This window comes from Salmo salar, chromosome ssa10, assembly GCF_905237065.1.
Source record: "Salmo salar chromosome ssa10, Ssal_v3.1, whole genome shotgun sequence".
In the NCBI taxonomy this organism is placed as follows: Eukaryota; Metazoa; Chordata; class Actinopteri; order Salmoniformes; family Salmonidae; genus Salmo; species Salmo salar.
In genome coordinates this window covers 114,489,736-114,517,132 of record NC_059451.1, presented here as the reverse complement: position 1 = coordinate 114,517,132, position 27,397 = coordinate 114,489,736, and the positions used below count along the sequence as shown (strand labels likewise).

The 27,397-nt window shown below is 42.4% G+C and overlaps 1 protein-coding gene across 1 annotated transcript in view; it reads left to right on the top strand.

The window, feature by feature from the left end:
* The window catches only part of LOC106561613 (transmembrane protein 263), a 41,917-nt gene extending 15,874 nt beyond the window's left edge, over positions 1 to 26,043 (top strand). The window contains exon 3 of the mRNA XM_014125733.2: positions 22,114 to 26,043. Coding sequence (XP_013981208.1) covers positions 22,114 to 22,394 — 281 coding nt within the window. The 3' untranslated portion in view covers positions 22,395 to 26,043. The remainder of the gene's footprint in view (positions 1 to 22,113) is intronic.
* The last annotated feature ends 1,354 nt before the right edge of the window (positions 26,044 to 27,397 follow it).

Here is a 27,397-nt window from a genome sequence, read left to right as displayed (position 1 = left end):
TTTAACCCTAATCTTAACCCTAATCTTAACCGTAACCTTAACCACACTGCTGAACCTAATTCCTAACCCTAACCTTAAATTAAGACCACAAAGCATATATTCAAGGCAAAGGGTGGCTATTTGAAGAATCTCAAATAGAAAATATTTTTTATTTCTTTATTTTCTTTATTTCACCTTTATTTAACCAGGTAGGCTAGTTGAGAACTAGTTGTCATTTACAACTGCGACCTGGACAAGATAAAGATTTCTTTTTTTTTTCTTTCTTTTTTTTGCAGCTGGCCCATCTAGTGGAAATCGCCTTGCCTCAAGGACAAGATTCATGACTATAGGCTAGATTGTAGTTTCAGACCACTCAACAGAGTAGTGGACAGGAAGCATGGAAATGGCTTATTATAGTTTCACACCACTCACTTGTATTTTCAGCCATGCAATAGGACAATTATTCAGACTTTTTTTTCCACTACACTACATGTTAATGTTTTAAATGTATGTAAATTGTAAAGATTTTGTCTGTAATGTCTTTCTTGTTATGTGTCGGACAGAGTAGTTGACAGGAGGCATAGGAATTGCTTATAGGACAATACTAGTTTTGTTTACCAGACCATGCTATTTCATATCAAGGAAATAATGTATCCTTTTCTTGAAAAGCTTCTGTGCTGTACAAACCTGGCCTGCTATATGTTGTATTGCATAGTGGTTCTATGGGTCTATTATTAGCATACATTTCCTCAGGTCTTTTACCAAGCCCAATAGTGAGAATAGTTTTTTGTTGAGCAGTGTAGCTAGCTAGGCTTATATGTAGAAGTATTTTCACCAGCAAACTAAATCCTTGCTGCCTTCTCAGCCTCTACTAAACGTTGAGTGCTTGGGACAGGACATGTTTTATGTCTATTATCTGACTTGGAATCTGGTGATTGTTCGTCAAGCTGTTTTTAGAAGCATTATAGTTATTTTTCTTTAACGGAGCCTACAACCATTCATCATCAGGGACCTGGTTCCTATTGTCCTACTGTAGAACAAGCCTTGTACTAGACTGTATTATATTCTCTCAGTGTAGGCTAGTTTTCATTCCCACCACGTTTGGCTTCAGCATGACTACGCCTTCTATACGAGCACAATGGTTTATTCCTGTCTTCTCTCCTCTTTCTGAAACTTTTTTTATTCATATTTTTCCCCAATTATGATCATTTTTGTTTGAGTATGCAGTTGTGCTGATGATATATTCCAGTCAGAGATGATATACCCCAGTGTCAGAGATGATATACCCCAGAGTCAGAGATGATATACCCCAGAGTCAGAGATGATATACCCCAGAGTCAGAGAGGATGATATACCCCAGAGTCAGAGCTGATGATATAACCCAGAGTCAGAGCTGATGATATACCCCAGAGTCAGAGCTGATGATATACCCCAGAGTCAGAGAGGATGATATACCCCAGAGTCAGAGAGGATGATATACCCCAGAGTCAGAGAGGATGATATACCCCAGAGTCAGAGAGGAGGATATACCCCAGAGTCAGAGAGGAGGATATACCCCAGAGTCAGAGAGGATGATATAACCCAGAGTCAGAGCTGATGATATACCCCAGAGTCAGAGCTGATGATATACCCCAGAGTCAGAGAGGAGGATATACCCCAGAGTCAGAGAGGAGGATATACCCCAGAGTCAGAGAGGAGGATATACCCCAGAGTCAGAGAGGAGGATATACCCCAGAGTCAGAGAGGAGGATATACCCCAGAGTCAGAGAGGATGATATACCCCAGAGTCAGAGCTGATGATATATCCCAGAGTCAGAGTTGATGATATAACCCAGAGTCAGAGTTGATGATATAACCCAGAGTCAGAGAGGATGATATATCCCAGAGTCAGAGAGGATGATATATCCCAGAGTCAGAGAGGATGATATATCCCAGAGTCAGAGCTGATGATATACCCCAGAGTCAGAGCTGATGATATACCCCGGAGTCAGAGCTGATGATATACCCCGGAGTCAGAGAGGATGATATACCCCGGAGTCGGAGATGATGATCTACCCCGGAGTCGGAGATGATGATCTACCCCGGAGTCGGAGCGGATGTTCTACCCCGGAGTCGGAGAGGATGATCTACCCCGGAGTCGGAGAGGATGATCTACCCCGGAGTCGGAGAGGATGATCTACCCCGGAGTCGGAGAGGATGATCTACCCCGGAGTCGGAGAGGATGATCTACCCCGGAGTCGGAGATGATGATCTACCCCGGAGTCGGAGATGATGATCTACCCCGGAGTCGGAGAGGATGAACTACCCCGGAGTCGGAGAGGATGATATACCCCGGAGTCGGAGAGGATGATATAACCCGGAGTCGGAGCTGATGATATACCCCGGAGTCGGAGAGGATGATATACCCCGGAGTCGGAGGTGATGATATAACCCGGAGTCAGAGCTGATGATATACCCCAGAGTCAGAGCTGATGATATACCCCGGAGTCAGAGAGGATGATATACCCCAGAGAGCTGATGATATACCCCAGAGTCAGAGCTGATGATATACCCCAGAGTCAGAGAGGATGATATATCCCAAGGTCAGAGATGTTCTGATGATATATCCCAGAGTCAGAGCTGCTGCCGCATCTGGCAGCGATAGATGATGATATATTCCATCAGGTCAGAGAGAGAGAAGACACTGTTGGATGTAATGATGGAAGTAAACTATGCCGAAATATGGTAATTTACTCTGTTCAGGCGAGTATGTGTCTCAAATATCACCCTCTTCTCTACTCCAATTACATTCAGCCGCGGGGCGATTTTTTTCTTGAGCGGATGGTCGGGGGACCAGAACAAAGTTATAAATAATTTTTCTGAATTTTACTTTGGGGACCGATGATATGGGATCTTTTTCTGGTTGAAAATAGTTAGACTAATTACTTTTAACACAGTTTACTATGTAGCTTAGTTTCTCATTCAGGCTTTTGTCATTTCACCAGTCATTAGGCTACATGTTGTTTCCACACACACCACATTGGTACAATCAACCAGGCTGCTAAGGTGCATAAAAATGAGCAAAAGAAACATGCTAAAATGAGAAAATAACTATTACGCTCTTAGTATCAGTGACTGAGAACTACTTACACTCATTGGAAGACCCCCCCCTCCTGGTCCCTAGAAAGAGGAACATCTTAATTTAACCTTTTTGGCAGACCCTTGAAATGTCATAGTTCTGTATCAAAATACAAAGTGACATTTTATTCATGACTGTGGAATTGGATTGATCTTTAGCACTCTTGTTGGAAAGTACAAAGAGCTATTTTCCCAGAAGAGGGTGAGAGGAAATGGAGAGAGGAGCGAAAGTATTATTATTTAGCATTTTCTTCACAGGATGACAAACGGAAGGTTTCTTTGAGGTTTGGGTTGAAGAGAAAAAATAATTCAGACTTTCAGGCTTGAATAAGAGGGAAATAACACAGGGAGTATCATTTTAAGTCTAGCATCTTCTGAAAAATGGATGGAAATTCAGCGATGGAACGAGTGATGTTTTGTTGTTGTTTTTTGACACAAGTGGTAGTTGCCTGGTAACGGGGCGATGAAGTGTTGGTCGACGTGATATTTGAAGAAATAAGGTGCTGCATGAAATCAACAACCCACAAGACCAATACTGATTCAGATGTCTGCCGACTGACACACACACACACACACACACACACACACACACACACACACACACACACACACACACACACACACACACACACACACACACACACACACACACACATATATTCGGGAGCTAATTTACCATTGAGCACAGGCACTCCATTTTGTGACAGACTGATGTATTGTTCAGCTGCCTGCCTGGTTTCCCCACTGCTATAGCCTGCTAATTGTTCAACAGAACTCTGTCTTAGACACTTACTTCTACCCAACAACAGCAACTAACAGTGTAATGGCAAATTCCTAGAAGGAACATATGATAGCAGACAGTCTGACAGGTGGGAGATGGGAGGGAAAGGGTGGTCAGGTCATATATAGCCAGAAGCTGTGTAGATCATAGTGATATTATTCTAGGGAAGGTTGTGTTGTTGGGAGTTAGGTTGAGTTATGCAGCCTTGAGGAGAGGAATGTGTGGGAGGATAATCAGCATTAGTCAATGGGTCGTATGCAGAGTCATGAGGGAAAATACAAAGCTGAGACATGATTGGTTTGCTTGATGTTTGTACATGTCTCCATCACCCTGCTCTGGTTATCCTTAGGACTGACTGGCCTTTACTGGCCCTGCTGTCTGTAGGGACCATGTTCATGCGTTAGCAGTGTAGGCACGGACACCGCCTGTCAGCGATGCTAGTTGAAGAGCCTCTGCCTGTAGATATTGCAGTTGACTTATGGACCTGTGTATGTGTTGGGGGGTATGTGTTTGTTCGTCCGTGTGTGTTTGCGTGACTGACAGTACGTGTACTTGTATGAAGGCTATGTGATGTGTGTGTATAATGTCTTAGTGCTGGGTAGCTGGGAGAGGTCTGTATTTCCCTATCTTACATAAGGAGCGTACGACCTCAAACCTATAGCTCAGCCTATGACGAGAGTTTGTTGTTATAATATTGAGTGTGCAGGTAGCAAGTCAAATTTGACTGAAGTATAAATAAAGAATGCAATCCGATATAGTCACTGCCAGTAGCAGAAATACAGGATCTGGCCTTGCTGCAAACATCTGAGTCCAGATGATTCGGTGTCCTATTTGAGACCACTGTAGGAAGGTTAAAGCTAAGAAAAACGTAGCTCGGTTTTAATGTTTTAGACTGCTTCTCATATGGCACCCTATTCCCTTTGAAGTGCACTACTTTTGACCAGGGCCCATAGGATGCAGACTTAATGTGTTAATTGAGTGACAAAGACATAATAACCAGTCGTCGGGTCTAGATACTTGCGGCTATCTTTTAATTGCATTGCAGATATGTGTGCTGTGCTGTGGAGGAGGTTTAAGTTCACTGAGACTTGAGTCATCATCACCTCAGTTAACAGCACTGCTGAGCTCAGCATCACCTTGCCTTGTCTTCCTGTAGACAACACTAGTTAAGAAGCACTGAGACAGAAGCTGAGATTGAGGCTGAGTGAGAGACAGATAAAGACAGAGACGGGCGGCCGGACGGGCGGGCGGGCGGGTGGGGCGCTGCCGGGCTGGGCTGTTAGGGTGAAGTATTTTCTTACGCTAATGTGGGGTGACGTGGAGGAGGCTGCATTGTGACAAAAACAGTCGGTAAACAGACATTTTATTTTCAGGTAGTTGAGGAACAGTGTGAAATCAGTCTACAATGTGTGACCAAATGTGACCATGTGATTCAAACTCTGTCTGATATGTAAATAACAGGTTTATTTATTGTCAATTTTTGCCACCATTGCCTTTAGATGAGGTCAATAGTTAAATAAAAGTAATCCTTAAATAATACATGTTTGTTTTCTACAACAGTTATTATCTTACAAAGCATTCAATCTGGAAAACTGTTGGCTATCTAAATGATTGTGTTTGGTGTACACTTAGCAACTATTTCCAGGGTGTGAATACTAACGGGCCCAAAAATATTTTTGGTATCTCAGATTATTCTGTCAATTCTCTCATAGAAACTTCAATGCTTTTTTGCATTTTTATCAGACATGTTTTTTTGATGAAAGTGCTCATTTCAGGCCCTTTTTAGACCTACATGTATACATGCCTTTTGTAAGACCCTATGATCCGTGGACACATGATACAGACAGCATTTTGATGTCATTGTACTCCTTATAGTGTGCTCTAAAATATGGAGTGTCCATTAATTGATTCAACATTAAAACTATTAATATGAATACCTAAAAACTACCCTTTTCAATGTTGTTTATTTTTCGACATATTGTTTGGAAGAATATATTCAGTGGGTTTTCTGCTAATTTTGAAGACATTACCCATTTTATACATAGAAAATGACATTACAGGTCATTAACTAATCACATCACTCCTTTAGGATTCCACATTCAGCAAATCACCAACAGAGGGAGTTCCCTTTGAATCAATTTTCCCATTTCCTGTGTTGGTGGTGCTCATAACATTTCTCAGAACTTAAAAAGTAGAAGAGCACCCACTCTGGAAATGTGATGTAGGCCTACTTGTAGAGTATATTGTTTAAAATAATATGTTTCAAAATGAACTAAATCCAAAGTTCATATTAGTATTTTTAATGCTGAAGAAATGAATGTAATTTTTGTTTTCAGAATCTAGACGTTCTCCATGTTTGAGAGAACATTGTAAGGAGTACAATGACACCAAGATGTTGTCTGTGTCATGTACCTTCACGGATCATAGGTGACTCACCACCTGGATTCGGTCTTATGTAGCAACATTTTCATTTCTGTTTTTTACATTGGATAAAAGTAGAGACTCAGAGCTACAAAATGGTCAATCTTGTCAAATCTGCATTTGAGGAACAATGGGAAAGTAATTCTGCTTTGAAAGTTGATAAACTTGTAAACTCAGTTTTGAGAAAATGCCATTTTAGTGTTTCGGTGAGAGAGCTCTTATTTGTCTACACCCATTCAGCATCGTTTTACCCCCTCTTAAGCTTTAGCGCCACCCATCTCCTTGCGTTCAGAGCACTCACTTGACACTCTGGCCAATGATTTGTTTACCTCTGGATAACATGAAAACAGCCTATCTCTGCTGGCAACAATTTCATTATTTTTTGCCAACGTTTAATGACACCAGATATATTCAACGGTGTCGTACACTTTAGCTTAAGACATGTAGCTAGCTACCTAGATAAACAATTAACCTAGCTAGGTAAACAACATGTAAGATCACACACATCACATTAGCTAACAAGCCAGCCACCTAACGCTAGCTAGGGATAGCTAACAGTACACTTTAGCTTGAAATGAAACCACTTTCTGTCAAAATTAGAAATGTGTAATATCTGAAAATGTAGCTAGCTAGACTGTCTTACCCTTATACTTCATCATGCATGATGGATGCATGTCATGGATCCATGCCACAAATAATAATGAAATGATAATGAAAATGGCGCCGGAAGAAATGGCAGCAGTTTTACGGGCACCCAACCAATTGTGCTATTATGTGGGTTTTTTTTCATGTTATTTGTAACTTATTTTGTACATAATGTTTCTGCCACCGTATTTTACAGCAGAAAAGAGCTTCTGGATATCAGGACAGTGATCACTCACCTCGGATTAGTCAAATAATTTTTCTTCAACAAGCAGGAAGCACAGGACATTCTCCTAACACCCGCCAAGGCTAACATCCAAGTTATTTGCAAGAGGAAGGATCAGTAGAAGGCGAGTGGGAAAGCTGCCGTTACCGTCAATATTACTCGCCAACATGCAATCATTGGACAATAAATTAGACGAAGTACGATCATGAATATCCTACCAACAGGACATCAAAAACTGTAATATCCTATGTTTCACGGAATCGTGGCTGAATGATGACATGGATATTCAGCTAGAGGGAAATACGCTGCCACGGCAAGATAGAACAGCACACTCCGGTAAGACGAGGGGGGTCGGTCTGTGCATATTTGTAAACAAAAGCTGGTGCACGAAATCTAAGGAAGTCTCTAGATTTTGCTCACCTGAAGTAAAGTATATTGTGATAAATTGCAGGCCACACTAGTTGCCTAGAGAGTTTTCAGCTATACTTTTCGTGGCTGTGTATTTACCACCACAGACAGATGCTGGCACTAAGACCGCACTCAGTCAGCTGTATAAGGAAATAAGCAAATCAGTTCTACCAAATTACCAAATGTTAAATGTGCAACCACACACAGAGACGCGTACAAAGCTCTCCCTCGCCCTCCATTTGGTAAATCCGACCTCAACTCTATCCTCCTGATTCCTGCTTACAAGCAAAAATTAAAGCAGGAAGCACCAGTGACTCGGTCTATAAAAAAGTGGTTAGATGAAGCAGATGCTAAACTACAGGACTGTTTTGCTATCACAGACTGTTACATGTTCCGGGATTCTTCCGATGGCATTGAGGAGTACACCACATCCGTCACTGGCTTTATCAATAAGTGCATTGAAGACGTCGTCCACCCAGTGACTGTACGTACATACCAGAAGCCATGGATTACAGGCAACATTCGCACTGAGCTAAAGGGTAGAGCTGCCACTTTCAAGGTGCGGGACTCTAACCCGGAAGCTTATAAGAAATTCTGCTATGCCCTGCGACGAACCATCAAACAGGCAATGCGTCAATACACGGCTAAGATTGAATCATACTACACCGGCTCCGACGCTCGTCTTATGTGGCAGGGCTTGCAAACTATTACAGACTACAAAGGGAAGCACAGCCGAGAGCTGCCCAGTGTCACAAGCTTACCAGACGAGCTAAACCACTTCTATGCTCGCTTCGAGGCAAGCAACACTGAGGCATGCATGAGAGCATCAGCTGTTCCGGACGACTGTGTGATCACGCTCTCTGTAGCCGACGTGAGTAAGATCTTTAAACAGGTCAACATTCACAAGGCTGCGGGGCCAGACATTTTCAACATGTCCTGATTAAGTCTGTAATTCCAACATATTTCAAGCAGACCACCATAGTCCCTGTGCCCAAGAACACAAAGGCAACCTGCCTAAATGACTACACACCCGTAGCACTCACATCCGTAGCCATGAAGTGCTTTGAAAGGCTGGTAATGGCTCACATCAACATCATTATCCCAGAAACCCTAGACCCGCTCCAATGTGCATACTGGCCAAACAGATCCACAGATGATGCAATCTCTATTGCACTCCACACTGCCCTTTCCCACCTGGACAATAGGAACACTTACGTGAGAATGCTATTAATTGACTACAGCTCAGCGTTCAACACCATAGTACCCTCAAAGCTCATCACTAAGCTAAGGATCCTGGGACTAAACATCTCCCTCTGCAACTGGATCCTGGACTTCCTGACGGGCCGCCCTCAGGTGGTGAGGGAAGATTGCAACACATCTGCCATGCTGATCCTCAACATTGGAGCCCCCAGGGGTGCGTGCTCAGTCCTCTCATGTACTCCCTGTTCACCAACGACTGCATAGCCAGGCACGACTCCAACACCATCAATAAGTTTGCAGACGACACAACAGTGGTAGGCCTGATCACCGACAACGACGAGACAGCCTATAGGGAGGAGGCCAGAGACCTGGCCGGGTGGTGCCAGAATGACAACCTATCCCTCAACGTAGCCAAGACTAAGGAGATGAGTGTGGACTACAGGAAAAGGAGGACTGAGCACGCCCCCATTCTCATCGACGGGGCTGTAGTGGAACAGGTTGAGAGCTTCAAGTTCCTTGGTGTCCACATCACCAACAAACTAGAATGGTCCAAACACACCAAGACAGTCGTGAAGAGGGCATGACAAAACCTATTCCCCCTCAGGAAACTATAAAGATTTGGCATGGGTCCTGAGATCCTCCAAAGGTTCTACAGCTGCAACATCGAGAGCATCCTGACTGGTACGGCAATTGCTTGGCCTCCGACCACAAGGCACTACAGAGGGTAGTGAGTACGGCCCAGTACATCACTGGGGCTAAGCAGCCTGCCATCCAGGACCTCTACACCAGGCTGTGTCAGAGGAAAGCCCTAAAAATTGTCAAAGACCCCAGCCACCCCAGTCAAGCGGTACCGGAGTGGCAAGTCTAGGACAAAAAGGCTTCTCAACAATTTTTACCCCCAAGCCATAAGACTCCTGAACAGGTAATCAAATGGCTACCCGGACTATCTGCATTGTGTCCCCCCAACCCCTCTTTTACGCTGCTGCTACTCTCTGTTTATCATATATGCATACAGTGAGGGAAAAAAGTATTTGATCCCCTGCTGATTTTGTACGTTTGCCCACTGACAAAGAAATGATCAGTCTATAATTTTAATGGTTGGTTTATTTGAACAGTGAGAGACAGAATAACAACAAAAATATCCAGAAAAACACATGTCAAAAATGTTATAAAATGATTTGCATTTTAATGAGGGAAATAAGTATTTGACCCCTCTGCAAGACATGACTTAGTACTTGGTGGCAAATCCCTTGTTGGCAATCACAGAGGTCAGATGTTTCTTGTAGTTGGCCACCAGGTTTGCACACATCTCAGGAGGGATTGTGTCCCATTCCTCTTTGCAGATCTTCTCCAAGTCATTAAGGTTTCGAGGCTGACGTTTGGCAACTCGAACCTTCAGCTCCCTCCACAGATTTTCTATGGGATTAAGGTCTAGAGACTGGCTAGGCCACTCCAGGACCTTAATGTGCTTCTTCTTGAGCCACTCCTTTGTTGCCTTGGCCGTGTGTTTTGGGTCATTGTCATGCTGGAATACTCATCCACGACCCATTTTCAATGTCCTGGCTGAGGGAAGGAGGTTCTCACCCAAGATTTGATGGTACATGGCCCCGTCCATCGTCCCTTTGATGCGGTGAAGTTGTCCTGTCCCTTAGCAGAAAAACACTCCCAAAGCATAATGTTTCCACCTCCATGTTTGACGGTGGGGATGGTGTTCTTGGATCATAGGCAGCATTCCTCCTCCTCCAAACACGGCGAGTTGAGTTGATGCCAAAGAGCTCCATTTTGGTCTCATCTGACCACAACACTTTCACCCAGTTGTCCTCTGAATCATTCAGATGTTCATTGGCAAACTTCGGTCGGGCATGTATATGTACTTTCTTGAGCAGGGGGACCTTGTGGGCGCTGCAGGATTTCAGTCCTTCACGGCGTAATGTGTTACCAATTGTTTTCTTGGTGACTATGGTCCCAGCTGCCTTGAGATCATTGACAAGATCCTTCACACCAACTGTTGTCACCTTCTCACCAAGCTGCTTGGCGATGGTCTTGTAGCCCATTCCAGCCTTGTGTAGGTCTACATTCTTGTCCCTGACACCCTTGGAGAGCTCTTTGGTCTTGGCCATATTGGAGAATTTGGAATCTGATTGATTGATTGCTTCTGTGGACAGGTGTCTTTTATACAGGTAACAAGCTGAGATTAGGAGCACTCCCTTTAAGAGTGTGCTCCTAATCTCAGCTTGTTACCTGTATAAAAGACACCTGGGAGCCAGAAATCTTTCTGATTGAGAGGGGGTCAAATACTTATTTCCCTCATTAAAATGCAAATCAATTTATAACATTTGACATGCGTTTTTCTGGATTTTTGTTGTTGTTATTCTGTCTCTCACTGTTCATGTCACAGCTGTCGGAAGGATTGGACCAAGGCGCAGCGTGTAAAGTGCTCATCTTCTTTTATTAACTTTAACACTTAACCAAAATAAACAATATGACAAAACAGTTCCGTAAGGTGCACAGACGATACGGAAAACAACCTCCCACAAACCCACAGGAAAAAACAGGCTGACAACGAAAGACACCTGCCTCTGATTGGAAACCATACTCGGTCACACATGGAAAAATGAAACATAGAAAATGACAACTAGAACAAACCCCTATGAAACAAACCAACCCCAAAACACACAAAAACAACACCCCCTGCCACGCCCTGACCATTCTACAACGGCAAATGACCCTTTTTACTGGTCAGGACGTGACAGTTCAAATAAACCTACCATTAAAATTATAGACTGATCATTTCTTTGTCTGTGGGCAAACGTACAAAATCAGCAGGGGATCAAATACTTTTTTTCCTCACTATAGTCACTTTAACTATACATTGATGTACATACTACCTCAATTAGCCCGACCAACCAGTGTACAAAGAACATTGGCTAACCGGGCTATCTACATTGTGTCCCGCCAGCCACCACCCGCCAACCCCTCTTTTACGCTACTGCTACTCTCTGTTCATCATATATGCATAGTCACTTTAACCATATCTACATGTACATACTACCTCAATCAGCCCGACTAACCGGTGCCTGTATGCAGCCTCGCTACTGTTATAGCCTCGCTATTGTTATTTGTCACTATCTTTTTACTGTTGTTTTAATTTCTTTACCCTGATGAAGACAGCTTTGCTGTCGAAACGTTGGTTATTAGGTTATTACATTTTTGCATCTGAGCTCTTAGAGTGTGCGGCTTTCCCTTATTTTCTACTTTTATTTCTTTACTTACCTATTGTTCACATAATACCTTTTTTGCACTATTGGTTAGAGCCTGTAAGTAAGCATTTCACTGTAAGGTTGTTGTATTCGGCGCACGTGACAAATAAACTTTGATTTGATTTTTGATTTGAAATGCCCTTAGTTTGAAGATGTGATAAGGGAACAGGTGTTTTCCCATCTCTTTAGCTATCATACTCTAATTCCACTGATTTCAAAACTCAACCCTCCAGAAAGTGGAGAGCAATACTTATGCAGCTCCATTACACGATACATTAATAAAAGACGCGGTCGACAGGTTTACCGACACAGACTAAACAGCTCAAATAGACAAAAGCCTTCTATATGGCAGACCAATCTGAACTCCTCTCTCGGCATGTCCAGCCCACTCATCTCAGCCAATCATGGCTAGTGGGAAGGTTGCTGTCTTTTCATGTGGCTTAACCAACAAGGCTCGCAATTTAACAATTGTAATCATATTTATAGATGGCATACAAGTTTGTTATTAAGGCACATGAAAGTTCACATGTTCAAGAAGGCATTTCTTCCAAAAATTGCATTTTGATAAAAAATATTTTTTCTGTTCAAACTGCTCTCCTGTGATGTCGTGACTTGTGACATATGCCTAGTCTCCTGAATCGGGTCAGGGTTCTTACAGGAGGCATGTATAGGTCTAAAAATGGACTAAAATGGCCACCTTCATCATGATTTTCTCAAAAATTGTTTGTGATGCAAATGTAAAAAGCATATCAAACATCCTTCCTCTCAATTAGCTTTCTATGTGAGAATTGCCAGAACAATCTGAGATACCAGAAATATTTTCAGGCTACACTTTATCAGATGGCATGTTGTTTATCTTTGTTTCCTGTTTTCTCCCTCCACTAAGACACTGAGGTGGTGGTGGTAGTCTCGACTGCTCTCCTTGTTTACATAGACCTGTGGTTTGTCTTTACCCGGAGGCCATCCTGCCTGTCTCCATTCGATCTAAGGGAGAGGTTCAGCTCTTATTCCCCTCTTTGCACCTTGTCCCAAATACTCTGAGGTATCGATTGAGAGAGCAGTATGGTATTGATATCATTCTCTAGTTCCCAACCTGTGTGTAATGCAGAATAGTTTGATCACTAAACTGTGTTGGAGAAGTAGGAAAAATCGAACAAAAGAGGACTCTCGCTGATCTGATGATTTTATTATGGGTCGGTCAAGTGTGAAGTCATACTTACCTAAACACAAGGATATTAAAGGTTTAGAGAGGCTAGCCGTATTTCGCACAAAGCTCTCAAATAAATAAACACAGAAAGTCCTGGTTAAATTTAGAATCCTTCGTTGAAACAATAACAAAGCGGACACCGCACCTCTGTTTAGGTAAAAAGCTGATTGATGAACCTGGAGAAATTCAACCACTTTTAAAGTCATAAACTATGGATGCGAGGACTGACCATCCACAATATCCAAATTATAGTTGTAATCATGTTTTGAGGCGATACAGTGATTGTTTACATTGACATTGTTTACAAACAAGTAAAACAAGCTTATATTTGGGGTTCTGATGGGGTACGACTGTTGAACTAAGCTCATGAGGCATTTATAAGTTATATTCATCAACAATTAATGGGTATATATAATTAATTTATAAGTCCAAAAAATGTATGTAGCAACTAAGGATTCTAGCTTTATTTAACTTGTTAAGCTACAATGCAGGCCTAGGATGAATACCATCTGCTGTCGGTATATAGCCAAAAACATAGTTGGCAAGACGACACTAAAGATCTGCTAGAGATATGGTACAGTAGGTAGATCTGGTCTGTTATAGCAGTGTGGAGCTCTTGGTTGTGTAATCAGTATTCCCATTAAGATGTTAGGAGGTAGTTACTATGCAGGAGGAGAAGGAATGGTCTGAGTGAGGATCTGCATATTGTACAGGAGAGGTATCCTGGGTTTCTTATTGACCAGGGTTCACTGTAAAATACACAGACGCATACAGAGTAGAGCAGAGATGCCGTGGCAGCAGCAGCTCCCAGCTCCCTGTAAGCTCATTGGTTCACATTAAAGCTAGTCTCTAATTGTCTTGTGTGTGTGTGTGTGTCAGTCTCTAATAGACCGTCTGGGACTCAGTGAGTCGCCACACTGCAGTATCTGGATTCTCTTCCTGCTTGCGTCGCATCCCAAATGGTACCCTATTTTCTATATAGTGGACTACTTTTGAGCAGAGCCTATGAGGCCTATGGTCAATAGTAGTACACTGTAAAGGGAATAGGGTTTCATTTGGGACGTAACCTCATCCCCTCAGACTCAGCAGAGGCTGAATTAGCCTGCAGGCTGCTAAAGCTTCCTCCCCTGGTAGAATTGAACTAGCCTACCATACAGGTATGATACCCTCAACAGGTTGATTGGCTGGTCCCTAATATCAGGAAATGCTCTATGTAGTGCACTACTTTTGAGTAGAGTCCTGGTCAAAAGCAGTGCACTACATAGGGAATAGGGTGCGATTTTGGACACAGACATTGTCTTTGTTTTATGGGATTATTATTTATGGCAAGCATTACGGCAGGCATACCTTACCTCTGCAATTTACTGGCCTCCTGAGAGAGGTTCCTCACTAAGAAGAGACATGGGTTTCATCCCAAATGGCACCTTATTCCCTATATAGTGCACTACCTTAGACAAAAGTACTACATTAAATAGGGAATAGAGATTCGTTTGGGACGCAGCCAAGGATGGTTTTAAAGGTTGTTCCAGAACACAGACGGTGAGGGAATATTTGGCTCCATCAGCATCTGGGTTTATTATCGGCCCGTGACATTAGGTTGTATGGACCAATCAGAAGCAGAGAACATGGTATATATGGTGTTTCATGCTCACTGTAGAGGATGCAAAGAAAGGCTGCTGTTTAGAGACTAAATGAATGTCAAAACATAGTTTTCTTTACCCTATGTCATTTATAAATTACATATAATTAATCATTCGATTGTTTTCTACATTATTATAGCCTTAATAGACTTGTACTTGACAGTGTTGATGAAATAAGAATGTTCATTTGCTGTGACCGTAAAGGCCTGAATAGTGGAGTGCTGCAGAGATGGTTTTCCTTCTCGAAGGTTCTCCATCTCCACAGAGGAACTCAAGAGCTCTGTCAGAGTGACCATCGGGTTCTTGGTCACCTCCCTGACCAAGGCCCTTCTCCCCCGATTGCTCAGTTTGGCTGGGCGGACAGCTCTAGGAAGAGTCTTGGTGGTTCCGAACTTCTTCCATTTAAGAATGATAGAGGCCACTGTGTTCTTGGGGACCTTCAATGCTGCAGAAATATTTTGGTACCGTTCCCCAGATCTGTGCCTCAACACATTCCTGTCATGGACCTCTACGGACAATTCCTTCGACCTTGTGGCTTTGTTTTTGCTCTGACATGCACTGTCAACTGTGGGACGTTATATAGACCGGTGTGTGCCTTTTCAAATCTTGTCCAATCAATTCAATTTACCACAGGTGAACTCCAATCAAATTGTAGAAACATATCAAGGATGATCAATGGAAACAGGATTCACCTGAGCTCAATTTCAAGTCTCATAGCAAAGGGTCTGAATACTTATGTAAATAAGGTATTTCTGTTTTTACATTTTAATACATTTGCAAAAAATTCTAAAAACCTATTTTCGCTTCGTCATTATTGGATATTATGTGTAGATGGCTGAGGATGTTTTTTTTTTTTAATCCATTTTAGAATAAGACTGTAACGTAACAAAATGTGGAAAAAGTCAAGGGGTCTGAATACTGCCTTCTTAAAACCTTTAGGTCCCAAACCACTGATACGTGTTCCTACAGACCAACATCAGGCTAATGTTTTGGGAATTTATTTCTACTTCCTACAGACCAACATCAGGCTAATGTTTTGGGAATTTATTTCTACTTCCTACAGACCAACATCAGGCTAATGTTTTGGGAATTTATTTCTACTTCCTACAGACCAACATCAGGCTAATGGTTTGGGAATTTATTTCTACTTCCTACAGACCAACATCAGGCTAATGTTTTGGGAATTTATTTCTACTTCTTACAGACCAACATCAGGCTAATGTTTTGGGAATTTATTTCTACTTCCTACAGACCAACATCAGGCTAATGTTTTGGGAATTTATTTCTACTTCTTACAGACCAACATCAGGCTAATGTTTTGGGAATTTATTTCTACTTCCTACAGACCAACATCAGGCTAATGTTTTGGGAATTTATTTCTACTTCCTACAGACCAACATCAGGCTAATGTTTTGGGAATTTATTTCTACTTCCTACAGACCAACATCAGGCTAATGTTTTGGGAATTTATTTCTACTTCCTACAGACCAACATCAGGCTAATGTTTTGGGAATTTATTTCTACTTCCTACAGACCAACATCAGGCTAATGTTTTGGGAATTTATTTCTACTTCTTACAGACCAACATCAGGCTAATGTTTTGGGAATTTATTTCTACTTCCTACAGACCAACATCAGGCTAATGTTTTGGGAATTTATTTCTACTTCCTACAGACCAACATCAGGCTAATGTTTTGGGAATTTATTTCTACTTCCTACAGACCAACATCAGGCTAATGTTTTGGGAATTTATTTCTACTTCCTACAGACCAACATCAGGCTAATGTTTTGGGAATTTATTTCTACTTCCTACAGACCAACATCAGGCTAATGTTTTGGGAATTTATTTCTACTTCCTACAGACCAACATCAGGCTAATGTTTTGGGAATTTATTTCTACTTCCTACAGACCAACATCAGGCTAATGTTTTGGGAATTTATTTCTACTTCCTACAGACCAACATCAGGCTAATGTTTTGGGAATTTATTTCTACTTCCTACAGACCAACATCAGGCTAATGTTTTGGGAATTTATTTCTACTTCCTACAGACCAACATCAGGCTAATGTTTTGGGAATTTATTTCTACTTCCTACAGACCAACATCAGGCTAATGTTTTGGGAATTTATTTCTACTTCCTACAGACCAACATCAGGCTAATGTTTTGGGAATTTATTTCTACTTCCTACAGACCAACATCAGGCTAATGTTTTGGGAATTTATTTCTACTTCCTACAGACCAACATCAGGCTAATGTTTTGGGAATTTATTTCTACTTCCTACAGACCAACATCAGGCTAATGTTTTGGGAATTTATTTCTACTTCCTACAGACCAACATCAGGCTAATGTTTTGGGAATTTATTTCTACTTCCTACAGACCAACATCAGGCTAATGTTTTGGGAATTTATTTCTACTTCCTACAGACCAACATCAGGCTAATGTTTTGGGAATTTATTTCTACTTCCTACAGACCAACATCAGGCTAATGTTTTGGGAATTTATTTCTACTTCCTACAGACCAACATCAGGCTAATGTTTTGGGAATTTATTTCTACTTCCTACAGACCAACATCAGGCTAATGTTTTGGGAATTTATTTCTACTTCTTACAGACCAACATCAGGCTAATGTTTTGGGAATTTATTTCTACTTCCTACAGACCAACATCAGGCTAATGTTTTGGGAATTTATTTCTACTTCCTTCAGACCAACATCAGGCTAATGTTTTGGGAATTTATTTCTACTTCCTACAGACCAACATCAGGCTAATGTTTTGGGAATTTATTTCTACTTCTTACAGACCAACATCAAGCTAATGTTTTGGGAGTTTGTTCCCAACAATGTTTTGGGAGTTTGTCGTACATACGAAGACGTTCCACAACGTGTCATCTGTGTTGTCTGAAGCCCTGTTTAGAGCCATAGTCATATAAGATATTAATAGACATGACAACCGCAGTGTTGTTGATGTTTTGTGTTTGAATTCCTTGTACTCTTAACGATGTAGCACGTTATGGTGTTGCTTAGGAGGTGTAAGGTTGTGACATTCTACTAATTGTATTTGTATTTAATATGAATCCCCATTCGTTCCTGCCAAGGCAGCAGCAACTCTTCCTGGGGTTTATTATGGATCCCCATTAGTTCCTGCCAAGGCAGCATCTTCTCTTCCTGGGGTTTATTATGGATCCCCATTAGTTCCTGCCAAGGCAGCAGCAACTCTTCCTGGGGTTTATTATGGATCCCCATTAGTTCCTGCCAAGGCAGCATCTTCTCTTCCTGGGGTTTATTATGGATCCCCATTAGTTCCTGCCAAGGCAGCAGCAACTCTTCCTGGGGTTTATTATGGATCCCCATTAGTTCTTGTCAAGGCAGCAGATACACTTCCATGGGTCCAGCAACATTAAGGCAGTTATATACATATATTACATTTCATAACACTTTTCACAACACTTTGTTTTCCCTCAGGCCACTACTCTACTACCACGTATCTGCAATGCAAAATCCATGTGTACGTGTGTGTGTGTGTTATCATGTGTATGTGTATGCGTGTGTCTGTGCCTGAGTGTGTCTCTTCACGGTCCCCGCTGTTCCATAAGGTGTATACACTATAGCTCACAGCTCAGGGATGAGAAGATACTGAGTGTTAGTGACAGTTGGTGTTGGTGTCTTGGCCTCCAGTATTGTTCATGAGAAGCCTCTGTTTGAGGGTTGACAGCAAAAAAGAGATCTAGGGCACACTTCCCAAATGGCACCCTATTTCCTATATAGTGTGTTACTTTTAACCAGGGCCCTTTGCGGTGCAGACCAACCCTCTGCTGTGGCTATGAATACAGGCTACTACAGATCTTCCCCCATTCAGAGCCACAGGTTGCCTTGGTAAAGATGGTGACATCGTGTAGGAGGTGCTGTATGGATGTGCTTCTTTCAGCCACAGATAAAGATGTCTAAAATAGCATAATGCTAACAGCCCTGCCAAAACACTTGTATTTGTTTATTTGTATTATTATTTTTACCTTGACAGGGAGTCATACTGAGACCAAGGTCTCTTTTATAGATGAGCCCTGTATCAAACATACACATCAATATACACTATATGGGTGGCATGTGGCCTAGTGGTTAAGAGCGTTGGGCCAGTAACCGAAAGCTCGCTGGTTCGAATCCCCGAGCCGGCAAGTTGGAACAATCTGCCGTTCTGCCCTTAAGCAAGGCAGTTAACCCCTGAACAACAACTGCTCCCCGGGCGCCGATGCTGTGGACGTGGATTAAGGCAGCCCCCTGCACCTCTCTGATAGAGGTTAAATGCGGAAGACACATTTCAGTTGAATGCGTTCAGTTGTGCAACTGACGAGGTATCTCCCTTCCCTACACACATCAATTTACAACTCAATATACACAGACACATTAATACACGAAAAGCAACACAATCATATAAAACAAACCCATTCTTTAGTAAAAAGGTCATCAATCAGCCGTCTGAATTACCCTAGAGGCACCAACTCTTCCAATTTTAGAGAGCTTTGGAGATTATTCCACAAGTAAGGTGCAAAAAAACTAAAAGCAGATTTAACTAACTCAGTGGAGATGGAAGGAATCTCCAGATTTAGCCATCCCTGAAACCGAGTCTGGTAGTTCATACATCTGCAGGTTAACAATGAATTAAGGTATGGTGGAAGTGTACTGTATGCTGGAGGGCTTTAGAAACAAAAAGAGTACAATGCATCGATCTAGGAGACTTCAAGGAGGGATGATGTGTAAAGAACATATCACCCGTAATAAAGCGTTGTGTGCCATGATAAACTGCGTCCAGTGGCTTCAATACAGTGGCACCTGTATTCATATAAACAATATCACCATAGTCAATAGCAGTAATGAATGTTTACTGAATGATTTGTTTTCTGCTGTTTCACAATAGGCCCGATTCTTATAAAGGAAGCCCATTCATTTCATTCTTAACTTCTTAACTAACTCATCAATATGTTTTCTGAAAGATAGCTTCTCGTCAATCCAGACACCCATATATTTAAAGAGACAGAATTTGTTGTCGTGCCTACAAATTAATACGCTGTTGGTTTTAAATGTAACCTTTATTTAACTAGGCAAGTCAGTTAAGAACAAATTCTTGGCCTACCCCGGCCAAACCCTAACCTGGACGACGCTGGGTCAATTGTGCGCCGCCCTATGGGACTCCCAATCCCGGCCGGTTGTGATACAACCTGGAATCGAACCAGGCGCCTCTAGCACTGAGATGCAGTGCCTTAGACCGCTGCTCCACTCAGGAGCCCCTTATATCTGTACCTCATGTGGATAGGAAGCTATTGAACATTTGGCCTATATGCTATTGTAGTAGGCTTATTCCAGGTGGCTATTGAATAGGAGGCCTATTGAATATTATTTTTTAAGGAGGGAGGAGGAGCAGGAGGGCTAATCGTAAGTTTTTTTTATAAAGACATTGTCGGTGTAAAAAGGCATGACATGAACAGCTCACTCTGGCTGAGTGTCTCTCTCCCACTCACCCCTTGCTAGTTACCACAGTACATTAGTTAATGCATGTTTTATTAAGCCAAAAGGGGGTGGGAGGGGAAATGGAGCTGGAAGACATACAGAACTGTCACCTCAATGTTCTGCTTGGATTGAGAGGGGGAAATAAACAGAACTGTGTCAAATCATGCAAAGATGTGACAGGGACTACTTTATCTGCTAGGGTGGAGTCGTATATGATTTCTGGGCTATGGGGAGATTGGGTGATGTGGCCGTAAAGGCCTTTTTACTGCGCTTCACCCAAAAATGACGATGCACTAATCAGGGAATGATAATGACTTCACTAGACATTTATTAGTGTGGTACACTTTGGAGAGTACCATTACAAGTTCATGGACCTCTCTTGCTTTCCCTCACTCTCGCTCTCTCTCTCTTTCTCTCTCGCTCTCTCTCTCGCTCTCAGTTCCTCTCTCATAAAGTTTATTTTAAAAGCTTTTTCTGTCCATATTTTATGCCACATTTTAAAGCCTTGGCCTATGACTCAGACAACCACTTTAGTGCCATTCACTTTGAAAGTCTGTCAGCTGTAAGCAGTGAAAACAACCATGGCCATGCGTTGTGGTTCACTACAGCCACACACCATACATAGACCATAAACACCATAACCCATTTTATAGGTGCCTTTATTTTCCCCAAGCTGTAGAGCGAAGTTTCCACTAATAAGCGTTTTATATAAACAGGCTTGTATTCCACTGTGATGGAAAACTGTCCCTATTATTAGTGACCAGGTGGTAAACCCTAGCAATTATATTGTGACATAAATAGGAGATGTTGACAGAATGAGAGATAATAATAAACTCTTGAGTCATCAGCCAGTTCGTGTAGACCTTGTTTGTGGACCTGAGGCTTTAGAGCAGACAAGAACATGCTCCTCCATCCCTAGGTACATTTCACATTTGAGTCATTTAGCAGAAGCTCTTATGCAGAGTGACTTACAGGAGCAATTAGGATTGCGTGCCTTGCTCAAGGGCACATCGACAGATTTTTCACTTAGCCGGCTCGGGGATTTGAAACGGCAACCTTTCGGTTACTGGCCCAATGCTCTAACCGCTGGGCTACATGCAGATATAAATATCAGATATGTGACATTAATCTTCGTATTGAGATGTTGTACTTTAGGGAGGACCACTGACTACAATAACTCCAATACATCAATCTTACATTTCCCAGCGTCCCTTTGCATCCCAAATGGCACCCTATTCCCTACATAGTGCACTACTTTTGACCAGAGCCTCATTAGGCCCAAGTCTAAAGTTGTCCGCTATGTAGGGAATAAGGTGCCATTTGGGATTGATGGATTGGCGTTATTGTAGTCAGTGGTCCTGTTTGTTCCTCTGAGGGACTGGAATGTTAATCTCCTTTGTTTTCCTCTGTTTAACGTCTACCGCTATAAACACCATTGAGAAAACTCATGGAAAGCTTTCACCTGGAACTTTCTTTCAGGCACCTAGACACAAATGATGAATCTATATATTATGTTTTTTTTACGCTATCTTTGTCTTTCTTTCTCAATCTCTTTCTCTCTGCCTCTCCCTTTCCCTGCCTCTCTCTTTCTTTCTCTATCTATATCTCTCTTTCTCTCTCCCTCTCCCTTTCCCTGCCTCTCTCTTTCTTTCTCTATCTATATCTCTCTTTCTCTCTCCCTCTCCCTTTCCCTGCCTCTCTCTTTCTCTCTCCCACCCCTCCCCCCTGCAGATGGAGAGAAGGACCACCCTAAGACCGAGGCGGGGGTCATCTGGAGGGTGACCGGCGGTCTCTTCAACATGACCAGAGGGGCAGTCGGAGCGACATGGGGAGGCGTGGCCTGGGTGGGCTGTAAGAGCTATGACATCACCAAGACGGTGGTGACCAGCGTGCCGGCCGCCGGCGTGGGATTGGTCAAGGGCAGCGTTTCCATGGTGACGGGAGGAGTGGGGGCGGTAGGGTCTGCTGTAGCCAGTAAAGTTACACCAAAGAAAAAGGACAAGTCTGATTAGACCTAGACCCAACTACCACCCCATTGCTACAGTATAGTTTATAAATGTCTCCCTGTCTCTCTGCTGTGTTTAGGTTCCATCCGGTTACTATGGGGAACCATTCAGAGTTGAAAAAGGCACAAGTAACTGGGATTTCCGTGTAAATCATTCGTTGATGTCAGTGGGCGATTTGCGCGGAAATCTGAGTTAAGGTTGCGGATCTCAAGTCAGAATACTTCCCTAAGGAAGCATTACAGAGGAGGATTATGGGAACGTTGATTTGGTATGATATAAGAATTGACCAGAATGTTGAACTTACTGCCGAGATACTCTTGAGAGGGATGTCATGTCTTTTTGGTTGATCTGGGTGGGGAAGGGCATGATAATATGAAGACAATCCACCATCCACAACAATATGGTAGCGATTCAGCAAGGATACATCTACTCATTTCTCAAAAGCTTGAGGTTATTTAAATTATTCCAGTTTTACTATGAAAAGGTATCTTTACATTGCCAAGTATTAAAACAAAGTGAAAGGTACTTTACACAACTTAATTTCATCAGTTTGACATCAGTGATTGGGGAATACACACCAAACAATGTGTGTATGTGAATATGCTACAATAGTCATTTACAACATTAGCCATGTCTACACTGTATTTCTGAACAATTTGATGTTATTTTAATGGACAAAAATTTGGCTTTTTTTCAAAAACAGGGACATTTCTAAGTGACCCCAAACTTTTGAACGGTAGTGTATGTGTTATAAAATATATATGTGAAGAATAGGCATATGATTCCTATTGATGCAGACGAAGAAGGTTAGAGGAACCTAGCAGTCTTGCAGTAAATATTTTCATTGTACTGGAGGTGTTTTTTTTATGCTTGATGAGTTGGAGATGTGGTCAACAAAGCGTGTTATTGCATAGAAACGGACAGAAGAAGTCGTGTAAAGGACATTTTTACGAACATGTTACATATACCAGCAGATGTCCTGAGCTGTTTAAATAAATAAAGCACCATTTCACCAACAAACACACATAAAAAAATATATATATATTTAACCTGGAAATTCAGTTAAGAACAAATTCTTATTTACAATGACGGCCTACCCCGGCCAAACCCGGACGACGCTGGGCCAATTGTGCGCCGCCCTATGGGACTCCTATTCACAGCCTGGAATCGAACCAGGGTCTGTAGTGACGCCTCTAGCACTGCAATGCAATGCCTTAAACCGCTGCGCCACTCGGGAGGCCTTAACGTTAAGAGATGGCTGAGTTATTGATAAATCAGGAAATCCGTGTCCATTTAAATATTTTGTAAATCCGCTCCACAATGGCCTATCAAAGACGATGATGAACCTTGTTAAGTTTCAAGCATTATGCCTACGTCTCAAATGGCACCCTATTCCCTTTATAGTGCACTACTTTTGACCAGCACCCATAAGGCTGTAATCCAAAGTAGTGCACTGTATAGTATAGGGAGTAACGTGCTATTTGGGACATAACCCATTTCATTCATTTGTATGTACTTTACTCAAATGTATGTTTATGTCCCTACATTTTGATTCGATCAGGGACCACGGCCCCCCTTTTGTAGGCCCGGGGATTTATTTCCAAAAACGGAAACATTTATAAATAATAAGACATTTAAAAATGTCTCAACTTACTGTTGAGAGTTAGAATAGTAGAATACACAAGGTGCATTTTATACATGTGGTTGTGCATCAGCAGTTTGTCTCTTATGTCAGTCACTGACAGTCACTCAATTAGCCCATGTCAATTTACATTTTTTAGATTGGTAAATTAGTCTATCCAGCTATCTAAACTTGTAGTAATCATGGTCAAATTACAGACTGGGGGTGCCCATGGATATTAACAAAATGTGTAGAATTGCAGGAAATTAGCTTAAAAACTGCAAATCTTTCTCCCAGCCCCACAGCAAAATGAGTAGAATTGCATGGAATGAGATATAAAATTGCAAAATCTTCTCTACTCCACATGTCAAGAAGTGTAGAATTGCATCAAACTTGCTTTAAAACTGCAACATTTTCTCTATGACTCATGGCAAAATGTGTATAATTGCAGGAAATGAATAATAAAAAAAGATCTATATAGATTATCTCCACTGTCAAGATGGGGGCCACTAACAACAAAATGTAGCTCTGACTACATGTGTGGGTATGGATGTGGGTACGCAGACCCGCGAGCCACTGCAGCCTCTCATGATGATTTTAGATTTGTTGTGGCCCCCACCCCCATCAAAGGTGCCCATCCCTGCATTACATTTATAAATACTGATAGATAGTTGACACCGACATTCCCAGAGTAGGAGTGACAGTTGAAAACAAACATGCTTTTTCTTTCTATGCATTCCAATCACTTCTAGCCTTGGTCCCAGTCTGTTTGAGTTCACAAGATGATATAAACAGATCCACATTGTTATGTGTAATCCTGAATTACTGTCCATTCTGATAAGAGAATAAAAGTAGATGACCAATTTCTTCCCACTGGACAAATACTGGTTGAATCAACGTTGTTTCCACATCATTTCAACCAAATAATTCAATGTGATGACGTTATCAACACAGAAAACTGATTGGATTTGAAAAAAGTCATCAATGTAAAGCAATTTCGTATTTTTCTTTCCACCCAACTTTTAACTTAAATCAAATGACATGGTGAATTGTTTTGTTAATCTCACGTTGAATTCACAGTATTTGACAACTTGACCACATGTAAATCGAAACTAGACGTCTGTTCCCAGTGTGCTGTTTGTTCTCCTTTTCGGTTTGGTTTCTTACATTTTTATTTGAACATTCACTGTGAGGACATTTTTATTTGAACATAAATAAAGAGAAAACACTTGGCATGGTATTTCCACACCCTCACATTATGCATCGCATGTTTCAAGAGGTCGTTTTTCCTTCTTCCTGAACACAATATGCTGTTTATTATTATGACAAGTCTCGCCTATTTCATTTTCATGCTGTTTCATCTTGTCCTGTCTTTTTACTATTTTCATCGGGACACTTCTGCTAGTTAATGTATGTCTTGGAGACTCTGTTACTATAAACTGGGATGGGGCCCTGGTCAAATATAGTGCACTATACACTAAGTGTACAAAACATTAAGAACACCTGCCTAATATTGAGTTGCGCCCCCTTTTGCCCTCAGAACAGCCTCAATTCGTTGGGGCATGGACACTCCAAGGTATCAAAAGCGTTCCACAGGGATGCTGGCCCATGTTGACTCCAATTCTTCCCACAGTTTTTAATCCTCTCAAACCGGTGTGCCTGGCACCTATACCCATACCGCGCTCAAAGGCACTTAAATCTGTTGTGTTGCCCATTCACCCTCTGAATGGCACACATACATAATCCATGTCTCAATTGTCTCAACGCTTACAAATCCTTCTTTAACCTGTCTCCTCCTCTTCATCTATAATGATTGAAGTAGATTTAACAGGTGACATCAATAAGGGATCATAGCTTTCACCTGGATTCACCTGGTCAGTCTGTGTCATGGAAAGAGCTGGTGTTCCTAATGTTTTGTACACTCAGTGTATAGTGAATAGTGTGTCATTGGGGTCGCAGTTTTTTGTCTATGATAGAACTATTTTTGCAAAAACTGATGCTGTCTTCTATAAATAAAGCTACTCTGTATTTTAATTGCAATTTGTTACATTTTGTTCAGTCGCTCAAAAAGAGAATACTGCTTCATGTTTCGGTCATTTAGCAGATGCTCTTATCCAGAGTGGTTACATTTCTGTACTTTTTCCCCATACTGGTCCCTCGTGGGAATCGAACCCACAACCCTGGTGTTGCAAGCGCCATGCTCTGCCAACTGAACCACACGAGACCCCTCTACCCTCTCTCTGCCCTCTCTCTACCCTCTCTCTACCCTCTGTCTGCCCTCTCTCTGCCCTCTCTCTGCCCTCTCTCTACCCTCTCTCTGCCCTCTCTCTACCCTCTCTCTACCCTCTCTGCCCTCTCTCTGCCCTCTCTCTGCCCTCTCTCTACCCTCTCTCTACCCTCTCTCTGCCCTCAGAGGAAGTTATGGGTCCAGCTGATGGGAAGGTCATTCATGGTATCATGTATTGGAAAAACAGGACACATTTGTGAAAATATTCCAATATTAGTCTGCTTTTGCATTATGTGATAATAGTAATGCTGGTGATGCTACCTCGTTGACTTCTCCCTCTACTCACCTACCTTCTCCTGTGGAGTCAGTCTGTGTCTGCTGTGGTGTCTGTCTGCTGTGGTGTCTGTCTGCTGTGGTGTTGTCTGTCTGCTGTGGTGTCTGTCTGCTGTGGTGGTGTCTGTCTGCTGTGGTGGTGTCTGTCTGCTGTGGTGGTGTCTGTCTGCTGTGGTGGTGTCTCTCTGCTGTGGTGGTGTCTCTCTGCTGTGGTGGTGTCTCTCTGCTGTGGTGGTGTCTCTCTGCTGTGGTGGTGTCTGTCTGCTGTGGTGGTGTCTGTCTGCTGTGGTGGTGTCTGTCTGCTGTGGTGGTGTCTGTCTGCTGTGGTGGTGTCTGTCCTTGTGCTGTGGTGTCTGTCCTTGTGCTGTGGTGTCTGTCCTTGTGCTGTGGTGTCTGTCTGCTGTGGTGTTGTCTGTCTTCTGTGAAGTCAGTCTGTGTCTGCTGTGGTGTCGGTCTGCTGCGGTGGTGTCTGTCTGCTGTGGTGGTGTCGGTCTGCTGTGGTGGTGTCTGTCTGCTGTGGTGGTGTCTGTCTGCTGTGGTGGTGTCTGTCTGCTGTGGTGGTGTCTCTCTGCTGTGGTGGTGTCTCTCTGCTGTGGTGGTGTCTGTCTGCTGTGGTGGTGTCTGTCTGCTGTGGTGGTGTCTGTCTGCTTTGGTGTCCGTCTGCTTTGGTGTCTGTGTGCTGTGGTGTCTGTCCTTGTGCTGTGGTGTCTGTCCTTGTGCTGTGGTGTCTGTCCGTCTGCTGTGGTGTCTGTCCGTCTGCTGTGGTATCTGTCTGTCTGCTGTGGTGTCTGTCTTGCTCATGTGATGTATGTCTGTCTGCTGTGTGTC